The sequence below is a fragment of the Podarcis tiliguerta genome (assembly GCF_965153285.1).
Source record: "Podarcis tiliguerta genome assembly, chromosome: 5".
Taxonomy (NCBI): Eukaryota; Metazoa; Chordata; class Lepidosauria; order Squamata; family Lacertidae; genus Podarcis; species Podarcis tiliguerta.
Window position 1 is genome coordinate 68493363 of NC_139538.1, and position 13485 is coordinate 68506847.

At 41.2% G+C, this 13485-nt stretch overlaps 1 protein-coding gene across 1 annotated transcript in view; it reads left to right on the top strand.

Moving 5' to 3' along the window:
• The window catches only part of CDH23 (cadherin related 23), a 406157-nt gene that overhangs the window by 173844 nt on the left and 218828 nt on the right, over window positions 1-13485 (top strand). Inside the window, exons 10-11 of the mRNA XM_083441382.1 lie at window positions 6880-6992; window positions 10904-11092. Of these exons, the coding sequence (XP_083297508.1) occupies window positions 6880-6992; window positions 10904-11092 (302 nt within the window). The remainder of the gene's footprint in view (window positions 1-6879; window positions 6993-10903; window positions 11093-13485) is intronic.

The window sequence follows — 13485 nt, forward strand, 5'->3', positions numbered from 1 at the left end:
CATAAAACACTGTGGAACATCATACTGGTGAACCCTGGCAGGACATTTCCAATAATGTTGCACAATGCTGTAGTGGGAATGAAGGTGAATTTACACAACTGCATAAAGTCTAAGGGGTGCAGGCACTGCAGAGAGCATAAACTCCAAAAGTACCACAGTAGCTTTTCTTGTCAGAAGGACTGGAAAGACACAATGATAGTCACGTCCACTTCCTGAGATTCTTGTCCACGTTGTTAAGAGTGTGTGTTTTTTTAAAAAAACACACAACTTAGATGCGGACCTGAAAATAAAATGTGTGAGTTAGACTTGAAGCAGAATGAGGCAGCAGTATTGCAATGGTGTATACCTAACCTGGTATACAGTGGTGTATACCTAACCTGGTATATGCATTGGTTCATCTGTAGCCTGTGAAATTAAATTACTCCAGTTTTGAAAATACCCATTTGTTTGTTTGTTTGTTAAATCTTGTGTCTTGCCTTTCTACTACAACGGTCTTTAAGGCAGCTCACAAATCGATAAAATAATCTAAGATATCACCATCGTTAAAATAAAAATAAACTAAAATGAACAACGGCTGTAAAAAAGCATTATAAATATAAACAAGAAGCATTATACCTAACAAAAATTAGTTATTTGTTATATTGTTTATATGGTTTCTTTCGGCTGTAAAAAATAGTCAGATAGGATGGATATAGCTTAGTGTCTAAAGGACAGTAAAGACGTCAGGTGAATATATATTTGGAGGGAATTTCCACAGCCAGGGAAATTCTGTTTCTCTCTGGTAGCCACCAACCAACATCCCAAGACAGATCTTGAGAGCCAGTGTGGTGTAGTGGTTAAGAGTGGTGGACTTGTAATCTGGTGAACCGGGTTCGCTTCCCTGCTCCTCCACATGCAGCTGCTGGGTGACCTTGGGTCAATCACACTTCTCGGAAGTCTCTCAGCCTCACTCACCTCACAGAGTGTTTGTTGTGGTGGAGGAAGGGAAAGGAGAATGTTAGCCGCTTTGAGACTCCTTAGGGTAGTGATAAAGCAGGATATCAAATCCAAACTCTTCGTCTTGAAGAGTCTCAGTCAAAAATTAATTGATGAGGTTGCATTAACACAAGAGCAGACAGACCTTTCAATACCCCCCTCCTAGATTAGGGATAGAGAATCCCCAGTCTGAAGTGGTATGGTCCATTCTATGATGGTGGTATGATCCATCCCAGAAATCTGATTTCTACCATGTCCATGCGATAGAGCTAGACTAAAAGCTAAAATGTTGGGTGTTGCTACAACCAAAGTGCCTCAGACATTTCAGTGTTGCAGAGAATTAGCAGTGTGTGTTACATTGCTTTGGCCCAGTGTCATTCCGGGAACAGTCTTTGCAAATATTGCTTTTATAATGGCTCTTTTATTTCAGAAAGCTTCACCAACAAATGGCCTTCAGTAATTAAAACAGTAACTCAACATCAGCTTCTGAAACAGCTGGAAATACTATGAGAGTATGGGGGGGGCAGAGGAAATAACTGGTTTCACAAGGGGTTGAGGAGCTGACAGCTGCCTCTGGAATATTGCCCTGGGTGTGTGTGTGTGTGTGTGTGTGTGTGTGTGTGTGTGTGTTTTAGTAGGATTGGATCCAAACAATGTCCTATTTGCGGAAGTATGACTTTAATAGGGATATATAGACAAATATAGAAAGGGCATTTATTTTGAAACACAGCTTTGCAATGTGGATAATAGTTTGTATAGGAATAAATGCAGGTATTAATAAAAAGTGTAGCAGTCTGGAATTTTGATCATGGTAAGATCCCCCCCCCCAAAAAAAAAATTCTATACAAACTAAATTGTCAATGTGAAGAAGGCAAGTTTGCCATGTAATTATGACATCTGTGGCCTGAGTTATACACACACACTACTGTGGCTGTTGTTGTCATGTTGCTTGGTCTTTATGCCACAGCGTTAGCATCCCTGACCAGGATTCATGTGGGACAGGCAGATCACATGGTAAGATCTTTTCCCAGCAATGAACTACCCTTAGAGACTGATGGGGAATCTGATGCTGTGGGAATCTGTGAGGCAGAGCACCAAATGCATCTCATAGCACATAACCTAAGGAAATGTAAGTGTTCAGAAGTCACAGTGAAATTGAAATCAGTGGAACATATGCAAATTTAGCAAGCCTCATAGATTTAAATATGATTTAAATGCATTTAATTTTATCTGAATTGAACTCATGGTTATTAACTCTGATGTCTTTACAAGATATTATATATCCATAGGATGTGAAACACAGATTTGTGTTTCACCTCTGCCCCACTCCTCAATGTTGATATGGTGCAAAATGTGGAATATATATGTAACAGCATAGAAGGTGTTGTACGTACATTGGAGAAAATGAGGGAATTGTTAAGAACAGGCTTTTCTTGTGGGTTGGGCTGTATGTTTCCAAAGTGTTGGAATTTTTATTTTTAATCATTTAATTAAACAAAGCCTGGAACTGCTTATAAGGTGAGGCATCCAATTTTGGCTGGTCCCTCCTTCCTCTTTCAGCCCTCTGGGCCCTATCTCATTCTGTCCCAGAACCCACCCAACACCCAGGAAGTTCTCGGCTATAGTGGATACAGGTGTATGTGTGTGTTAGTGAAAACGAGATGTTCACCCTTTCCATGAGCAGAAGAGCTTTCCACTGACACAAAGCCACCATTGATGACAACCCAGTCATTCCAGCAAAGAAACAGCGGATTTATGGGTGTCTTCCCCCCTCTGTAAGCATGGTTGTGAAGATTCATTCTGTAAACTGCATTCGAGCTATAAATATGTAGGAATCCAAATGTGTATTCTTTCTGTAGGAAATATATTTGCCTTCTGCTCCCTGTTTACTTGGATGCAACCCTGTGCAAATTAAAGAAGAAGTATAAATAAATTTAAGCAGAAATATGAATGAATGGCACTGCAAATATTCAGCCTGAACCTCATTCCATGGGGGAATACCGTGTTGTGCCTGGGAATACACAGGTACAACTCATACTGTTGACCTGGATGGCTTTGGCATTTTGGAGACTATCCCTATTCTGTTGTGCCATGCAGCTGTGCTCCCTTTTACTGGATCTGCTCCTTCCTTGCACATTTACCTTTGAGTCTGAATGGACTATCATCTTAGTTTGCTGCCTGCCTCGTGTTAACTCACATGCTTACTGCCCTTGTCTTTTTGACTAGGTGATTTATTTAGTCTAGTTTACCCTCCTGGGTTACAACTTCTCAGCCATTTCCTTGGGTGCAGCTATTATTTGCTGCAATGGATGCTTCTGGCAACCCTCACCTCCCAAAACTTACACCCCTGCTATTGTCTATAATCTGTATAAAAACAGTGTGGGAGACATTACAGGAAAGCAGCCCTGAGCACCTGTCTGGATGTTGTATGGGGTAGAATTCAAGGTGAAGATCAGCGAGGTAGTCCAAGCCGCTGATGGACTATTTATATAATGATAACTGTGTCTGTTGCTGATTCTATGAACCACATCCAACAGCATCTATTTCAGTGCAGAGGAGCCCTGACAGAGCACATTTTGATTAATAAATTATCTAGTGCGCACGGTGTAGGCCACGTTCCCCTTTCACATCTCATGAAAGTCATTCACTTTAAGTTTAGTGGTTTAATGAGTCCAGGCCAGTCTAAAGATTGCATGTTGTGGCAGCAAATGTCCCTTCGACAAAAGGAAGAGGGCTATTGGATTATGTGCCCAAGGGCATTTTCACTAGTGATGCCAAGCCTCAAGCTAGATGTTTGCCAGTGTAAAAATGTATGGCACAATTTTGTAATGTTCTGAGCTGCTCCCCTTCATGGGGTAACTCAAAGTGTGGTGTCACATTACATGTCCCCACCCTCAGAACACCATTTAGTACAGAGTGTGTATGTGCTGGGGAGAGAAAGAGAGACAGCGTGGGAGTCGTTTTAAAAACAAATGTATACGCTACTCAAATATATATAGACATTTGGATTGTCTTGGCCAGTCTGCTTATTTACAGAACACAGAGATAAAACATCTCTTGAATTTTGTACTGCACATTTTATGCTGCGTATTTAAGACTATAATGTAGAAGAAGCCATGCTGCATAAAAACCTTCCTCGGATTGCAACACTGTTTAGTAGAACCATGGACAATGCAGGTTTGTACTTCTAAAGCACAGGCAAAACAGTCACATCTACTTTTTTTTCCCTGATGCAAAAGCAATCTGTTCTGCCATTTTTTCAGCTTGAAAAATCCAGGTTGTAGCCTGGTGCGAAATCACAATACAGTGGTACCTCCAGTTGCGGACAGGATCCGTTCCGGTGTTCCAGTCGGATCCCGAGTTTTCCGCAACCTGAGGACCGCTTATGCGCATAACACGTGCTGCAAAACCTGGTAAAATACTTCCAGGTTTGCCGCATGCACATCCCGAGGTTTACGTAACCAGAGGGTTACGTAAACGGAGGTTCAACTGCACTTGTTTGTCAACTGAGAGGCCAGTAGCTCAACACTGGGAAAGGATCAGGTCAGAATTGGAGTGCACATAATTAGCAATGCCAAGTTGCCGAAATAAGAGACAATAGAATGTTCTTTGCTCTCCACGTACAATACAGTCAATGCCATCATTAAACTCTCAAGCATCCTAAGAATAACAAGGCTTCATATTGAGGTTCAGGACACTGCAAGAGGCAGAGAGTGCAAATGTAAATAGCAGAAGCATTTCACATCTTTGCATCCTGATTTGGAACATGTTGACTGAGTCAGAAATAAGTCCCACTGAGTTCAATGAGGCTTACTCCTAGTAAGTGTGCTTAGGAGCACAGTCTTAATCAAGCACAGTTGGATTGAAATGAGAGAATGTGATGAACGTGTTTTTAATTCTTGTTCCTTTGAGCTGATACTGCAATTTAAAAACTAAAAATATGACAAATATAACAAAAAATTAAAATTGGAAAGTGTCTTGATAATCTATGTGTGCCTGTGTCCTATTTCCAACCAAACGTATGCAACATCACTAGCTTATAACATTTAAGAACCGGATTACCTGAATGGCATGGCTCGTAGCTTCCACCTGGCTGCTTGCCCACTGATGTGTATCAGGGAGATCATGTGGGTATGGGAGAGGGTCATGTGACAACAGTTATTGCCCATGCTAATGCTGTTCATCCCCTGAGGCTGGTGGTGTTGGTCTGGGGAGTTACCACGCCTAATGAGTAGAACATAGGCATGTGCTTTCCTCACTACATACATTATAAGAACAGTATGGAAAGCAACAGCCACACTGGTAAGGCAACTACAGGCTCAAGACAAGGATTTACAAGGACTGTCCGCCTGTGGACATCTAATGATTACTAGTGAATGCTGCCCAAAGAAACATGTTACTACTTTCTCTGCTGTGGAACCCAGTGGGCGGAGGAATAACAGAGGTGTGGAACAGGCCTGGGATTGTTTGGTTGCCCATGTTCATTTTTTTTGGCTCTTTATAGGAAAGAAAGCGGAGGTGGTGTAATTGCTGTTAGATCAATGGAGCAAACAAACCAATTGAAAGCCATCAGACATTTCTGCAGTATGCAGTCAGCCACATGCTAAAATGCACTTAACCCAGGCTGGGACTTTTTAGTGGGTCAAGAAATTGACAAGAGAGGTAACAATAGAATAAGGGGTGACAAAAGTATTTCATAAAGAGAGGAAGGTGGGGGTTCAGACATGAAAGGAAATGTGTAGCAACAAGTGTGCGTGTATTTTTGGGGCGGCGGGGAATAAAATGGGGGAGGTGGCATGCTCTTCCTCTCCCCCGCGCCTTTTTCTTCTAAAATGTGAAGTCATATATAAGTCTTGAGGAATGAAACAAATCTGAAAGCTGCTTCACTGTGTCTTTTCTTCTCCAGGGCTGAGTTCTGAAGGAAATGTTGGTTCAAGTTTCACGCAGAAGCCAGCCATACATAGAAGTGATTGACTTGTCCTCATGATATCACCAAGAAACTTCCTGCCCTATTTCTAACCTTCTTTTTTAAAGAAAACTTTATAACATAATCCTCTTTTTCCCCCTTTTCTTTTTTTTACTTTCAACAGTACAAGCAGTAGGCAATCAGTGCCTGATCTACAGGGCTCTAGGTTTGATCCCTGTGGTGACTGAGCAATAGGTTAGCGTTTAAGTTTGAAATTGGGGAATTCCACCCTTTTGGGTGGGTTTTCTGTAAAACATTAGAACAGGACTCCTACTTCTCTACCTCTTCTTCCCCCATCCCAGTCTCACCTCCTTGATTTCCTGCTCCACAGGTTTGCTAGCCTGCTTTATCCTGTGTCCCCCACTTTTTGAAGTTGGGGTTGTGCATTACAAAGGAGGAGAAGGAGAAAGGATCCCATTTCCTCTCTGTGTCCTGCACATCCTTCCGATCTCATCTCTACATACTGTCAAGAATGCTTTCGGCAAACTACCCTCCCTCCACACCCAGCCTTATACTTAAAGGGTACTGCAGATGTGTGTCTCTGTGCCCTGCCAAAGATCCATAATCAGTAGCAGAAGTGATGTGTATACAAAAGCCATGAATACATTTCCATTTAAACAGGAGCGCTTTGAAACTCCTTCACTGCCTGAAGTTTTTGTGATGCTATCAGGAGGAGCAGCAGCAGCTCAGTTTCCAAACCTGTATCTTGTTAGATTGAGGCAATGAGAAATAGAGTTTGGTCTTTAAAATGCATTCTGCAATGTTTTCAAGTCATGGCATAAATCTGTTGCTGGCTGGGGTTTCAAACAGCACAACATTTTGCTTTTCTGATCTGCAACTGTGTTTTGTTTCTGACCTAAATGTTAAATCTCGAGCTTTTTTTATGCATTTCTGCACGGGAGTTTTATGTGTGCTGATTCAATTTATTTTATTGTCAGGCAACACCAACAGTATATTTGCACTGGACTACATCAGTGGTGCTTTAACGCTGAATGGGCCACTGGACCGAGAAAATCCTTTCTACAGTGCTGGATTTATTCTTACAGTGAAGGTGAGACAGTCAGAGATGGGCTGTATTGGAGCAAGTGTTTCAGAATATTTCAAGGGAGAAGAAGGGAACACTGGTTGTGGCAGCAAAAGCTAAAATGGAATTTCAGTTTAACCTGAAACTGCATAAATTTGGAGAATTTGGGTTTTGAAATGCAATTTATATGTGCAAATCTTAGAATTGGTGAGGATTTCCCCAGGCACATGAATTATAGCTTTGAATATTGAGTGCCAAGAGAGAGAGAAATTGTACCTAAATAATTGCCATTCTACTTGGGGATATGTGTAGTCAAGAACAAACACATTTTTGGGGGAGTTTCAAAACTGAAATACTTTTGGTGGAAGCTGAATGCTTGCTATCAGTGTTTTAGTATTCACATTCCCTCACTTATTCACATAACTTAAATCTCCCATTTATTTATTGAATTTTGACACAAAAATTGAATTTTTGCCTTTATATTATAGCTTCATGACAAGTCATTGTTAGTAGACTCAGGCGACTTTCTTCTCCAACTTCAAGCATTCAGATATTGAGGCATATTATGCTATTTCCAACTGAGAGGAAGTGGACCCATTTTTCATCATCCATAGATCCCTGCTGTTGAGAATGGGTCTTCATTCAGTCCAAATAAATGTGCACCATATCAGTAGCTACAGCATGATGTAGTGGTTCCAAGATTCAGGTGGTTCCAAAGATCCATCATGAAGTATACTTTTTCCTGCCCAGGAACATTCCTTAGAACAAACTTGGAATTCCTTGGTTTTGACAATCAGACGCAACTCCAACTCAAAAACACTTGAGTGGTACATATGGACAGCAGAGATAATAGGACGTGCATGGTGAAGGAGAAAAATAATATAAGCCATTCTACGTGAAGTGTTTTCAAACGTGTATAAAACTGAGTGGTAACAAGAGTAGACATGTGAAAAAGAAGTTGCATGCATTTTCAGTAAGTTTCCCCAAACAGTTAGGTGCTCTGTTTTTGTCCAATTCTGTTTATTCTTTTCCTTACTCAGTGCTATTAGATTTTAGATAAACCTAGGGCCATTTGTTAGATATCTCTGTGTCCCTAGGTAGCAAATTGGGTACTGCTATGGAGTTGAAGTTCCTGAAGAAATGTGTTTTATGGAACTGCCTGCTGGAACTAGATAATAAGAGTTCCTGATCAAGCTGAATGATAGGAGATTCAGGACAGGCAAGAAGCTGTGCTTCTTTACCCAGTGCATTGGTAAACTCAGGAATTCCCGACCACAAGGTGTGGCCATGGTCACCAAAACTGGTCAACTTTAAAAGGGGAATTGGACAGATTCATGGAGGATAAGGCCATCAATGGCTAGTAGACATGGCGTGGTGCTCAACAGACCCTTCCTACACAAGTTCGTCCATGCTGAGCAGAAATTACAGTGAAGAGGGGCAAAACATCCTGGTTAAGAAATGCCATGAAGAACCATGTTCCAGCACCTGAGAACTTCTCCCTCCCTCCCTGCACCAATCACAGGTGTTTAATTAAAATCAATACCAAGCCAACGAGCTGGTTGGAAACATATTTAGTAGTATGGATTCCACTGGGCTGGAGGGGTGGGGGATGGGGGAGAAAATCCATTTGTTAGAGGGGTCATTGATTGGGAGGTGGCAGGCAGTTTCCCAAGAAGTACTGATCCCCTTCCTTCCCCCTAGAAGGGCAGTACTTTGTCAAGGAGGGAAAGTGGCATGCAATTACTCCACTTGACCTCTGCTGAGGGTCTTTCAGTGGAATTCTACATGGTCAATATGCTATTATCTCTATCCCTGAAATCCTGCTTCTTCTCCTAGTTCAGTTTTTGTTTAGTTAAAGAAAAATCTAAGTGAAGGCAGAATCTATTTTTAAATAGGGGAAAGGCTGTAGTTTCTTCACCCCTACTAAATAGACTCATGTGACTTTGCAGTCTAGTTCTCTATCACCAAAATGCTATAGGAATGCACTGGCAGCTGCAGCTCAGTGGCAGGACACGTGTTCTGCATGCAGAAAGCCCCAGCCTCTACAGGTAGGGCTGAGGAAAACTCCTGGTCCACAACTCTAGGAGACCCTCTCTTAGTCATTGTAGATGGTGCTGAGTTAGATGGTCTGACTCAGTAGAAGGCAGCTTCCTGTGGTTGATCTCATCTTGTCCTCTGGTTCTGGTTGTTTGCTACTACATAGGTGAAGATAAATAATGATCTGTATTGTCTTCACTGAATGATTTGGCTCAAATTAGCCTGGAGAAGAGGAGGTTAAGGGGTGATATGATAGTCATGTTCAAATATATAAAAGGATGTCACATAGAGGAGGGAGAAAGGTTGTTTTCTGCTGCTCCAGAGAAGCGGACACGGAGCAATGGATCCAAACTACAAGAAAGAAGATTCCACCTAAACATTAGGAAGAACTTCCTGACAGTAAGAGCCGTTCGACAGTGGAATTTGCTGCCAAGGAGTGTGGTGGAGTCTCCTTCTTTGGAGGTCTTTAAGCAGAGGCTTGACAACCATATGTCAGGAGTGCTCTGATGGTGTTTCCTGCTTGGCAGGGGGTTGGACTCGATGGCCCTTGTGGTCTCTTCCAACTCTATGATTCTATGATTCTATGATTCTAAATGCTACAGATAAGTTTCTCTACGTTAGGAAACCATGACTGAGAAGTATGGCCTCCTTCAAAAACTCACAGGTAGTTAAAAGGGAATTTGGATCCGTGAAATGCTCCTCCTAAACACCAAATGTTCATGGTGACCATGTTCCCATGTTCCTCTTCATTTGGCACCATTTTATCTCCTCCACCCCCAATGTATATTCCTAGCCAATCAGGGATCCTATATCCAATGAGATGAGATCATGTTGAGTGAGAGGACATGGGGGAAATGGTATAGTTCATTGGTAGAGCATCTGCTTTGCATGCAGGTTGTATCCCAGGTCCAGGTAGGGACATATCCAATATTGGATATGTCATATTGGCTACATAGTGTTGTGTTGCCCAGTTGCCCTATGCAATATGAGACTGTATTCCTCCCTCTTCCAGTACTTCGCTGTGAAGAAAGGCAATTAAACTGGTGCAGTCCAGTGCAGTAGAAGTGGGCTCATGTCCCCCAGACAATTATGGTCAAGCTCCCTGCACTGTGTTCAGTGCCTTCACTGCCTGCTTTTTTAGCACCAGATAATGCATTCTGTTCTGCTCCACACAATGCAGGAGCATAGCCCCTGTTCACAGCACCCCATACTGCAATACATAGCTGCGAATAAAATCTCCAAAATCAATCCTCCAGCCTCTCCCCTTCTCTCCCATGCTGCTTTCTGAGCTAGGCCAAAGTAGGCCTAGAGGTCAGAAAATTGTTGTTTATCGATCTTTCCTTTTTACTGAGGTGCACAAAACACAATTAAAACAAAATAAATTACAAAATATGAAGTGGTGCCTAGGACCAAAACAGCAGGCTGATACAGCTATCTTAAAGCAGCAGCAAAGTTCACAACAAGATAAATAAAGACCTGTGTGCTTTCATTTACATTGATCCCCCTCCCCCCAAAAAAAGATTGTTTGCAGAATCTTGACTTTTCAAGCCAAATTAAATTAGGCATGGAGCTCTCTGGCTTTTATCCCATGCTTTTTTAAATGGAAAATCTTCATGGAGTAAAAAGTGGATGTGTGGGTGGGTGTGCATCTGGTATTGCCAAACTAGTTTCACGTTGTGCTTCTTTGCCCTCTAATATCAGTTGCTTTTCTACTGCTCAGGGTAAATTCCCATTCCTTTTCCCTTGTTTGAAGAAAAATGGATTTTCTTTCTCTCTGTGTTTATAAGATTGTATTTATTTATTTTAATCCTTCAAGGTGTGGTTCTCAACATAGTCACACGCTGGATAAACAACATGCAAAAATCCCAAAATAACAGTGTTTCCAATTTCCCTTCCTACAGGGGACAGAACTAAACGATGACCGCACACCTTCCAATGCCTCAGTGATGACTACCTTCAACATTCTTGTCATTGACATAAATGACAACGCCCCTGAGTTCAACAGTTCAGAGTATAGTGTGGCTATTCCTGAACTGGCCCAGGTGGGCTTTGCTCTTCCTCTTTTCATCCAAGTGCAGGATAAAGACGAGGTAAGACATGGGGAAACAAAACAAGATTAAATGCCTCTTCTACTGAGATTTTTTTTTAATATGAAAAAAAATCTGCCTTCTTAAGTTTGTTCCTGGTATTATTGGTTTCTTTTTATTTTACATTAGAATTGGATAAGGACACTTTAGCCACCTTAGTACTTCCATATCTGTATTATCAACATAACAAGTTACAAGGACCATAGAAACAATAAGTAGAAAACCAGCTTTTAAAAGGATGAATACACAAAGTCCATATTTTTCTAACATCCATGGCATCGTTCATTAGCTATGAATATGTACAGCATCTCACATCACTGCTCATACATATACCGGTAGTTAAAATTAGAAATATTGCATTGCTTTTTAAGGCTGAACGTCAGTCAAATTTTACAAAGGCGTATACAGTGGTACCTCGGGTTACATACGCTTCAGGTTACATACGCTTCAGGTTAAACAGACTCCGCTAACCCAGAAATAGTGCTTCAGGTTAAGAACTTTGCTTCAGGATGAGAACAGAAATCGTGCTCCGGCGGCGCAGCAGCAGCGGGAGGCCTCATTAGCTAAGTGGTGCTTCAGGTTGAGAACAGCTTCAGGTTAAGAACGGACCTCTGGAACGAATTAAGTACTTAACCTGAGGTACCAGTGCAATGCATTGTAGGTTAGACTGAAATTGTGACTCGAAAAAATTCTTCTTGCTATGTTCAGTTTTACTGTACATGTACCATCACCTTGGGTAAGCAATACACATGTAATTCGTGTTAACTCTGCTGTTTATATGTACAAAATAGTCTTCACATTTATGAAAAAGGATGCCCCATCCAGCTTTATATCTATCCTATTTTTTGTTTTTGTTTTGTTGGTAGTTATTTATGTGTTTATGTATTTATTTTTTCTGAAACCTTAATTAAAGTTGGACAGCCATGTTATAACCCATAATTTATTATGCTATTTGCCTACTGTAGGTTGCATTCCTGCATTTTAACTATTTGCCATCTTAATTGCAATCAACTATATAATACTAAATAATCCTTCACTGCAAGGAGACAAATTGCAAAATGTGCCAATATTAACTGGGGCAAACTGTGCAAGATAACCATGAAATGTGGAGAACAGTTTGAGTATTTTTCAAAAATTGCATCTTCTCAGCCCATAGAGTATTATTTCGTTCTGTAAGATGAGGACAATGTAGCTGATGAGTTCTAGCAAGCACAGTTGCCATTTTTGTGCAAATGAATTTCTTCCTTTCTCAAGTTGTGTTTATAAATTGAGATCCCCCCCCCTTTTCCTGGTGACAATCACCAGTCTATGGAATTGAAAGCTTGGGTTGTTTCATCAGAATTCTTCCTTGGGTTCATTTTTATCTTGAATGCATAAAATGGCTATTTACATTCAAATGTATCTACAAGAATTAGAAATTCTGGCTGACACCAAGGAGCTTAGAATTTCATCTGTGGTGCTCACACTGACATTACCTCATTCTCTAGCTAAGAACTTTGGAATTGTCAAAGTAGAGCATTAACTATTTCCAAGAAAATTACGTGAGGAGAATGAGACAGAAAAGAATACTAGCACATAACTAGATATTTGTCATCTCTTCCTTAAGTAGAGAGGTGGCCTTTCTCTTTCATACCACAATATTTGGGTCCAATAGAAATGCACCAACTGTTTTTGTTCAGCATTGTGATGCTCCTGGGTTTTATGATGACAGTAGCCTCTTTCAGATGTAAGTAGCTTTTGTGTCACTAACAAGGATTGGAGTCATGCTGAGCAGCCCAGATATTCCCCTGATGTCTGCACCTACAGTGTAAATGTCTGTAGGAAGCAGGCCTCTGCATATGTGCGTGTGTGTATATATATATATAAAGTCTTCCATGGAACCAGGAACTTTAATTCTTTCAATGGAAGCCTTCCTGTGTACAACTGCACACACAGAGTTCCCCTCTGTACAGATGTTAACGCTGTAAGGGCACAATGGAATGTATGATGTCATGGGTGGGATCCACTTCTTGGTCCCACTTATATTAACATGGAAGTTGGCCAATTACACCTGTTTCCAGGTATTGGGTTGTAAAGCCTTATCTCTGTCTCTCCAGATGGCTCCGTTCTTTGGGTTTCTTCTCACTGCCAATTTCTCTTCTTGGAACTTCCCAGAAACACTGTTTTCTCTGTGATTGGACCTAATACCTTCACATATGTGCTCTCCCTATCACATACACACATCTTTCACTGCCTGAGGATTCCCCCAGTACAACTTGCCTGCAATATCACGGGCTTTTCCTCTGGAGCCATTAAAATAGCTTGTATTTATTACAGCAATGGGCCATTTCACTTAGGAATTCCATTACTTCTCCCCCTCACAAAGCCCTGGAGTTATGCTCTTCAATTACGCCACA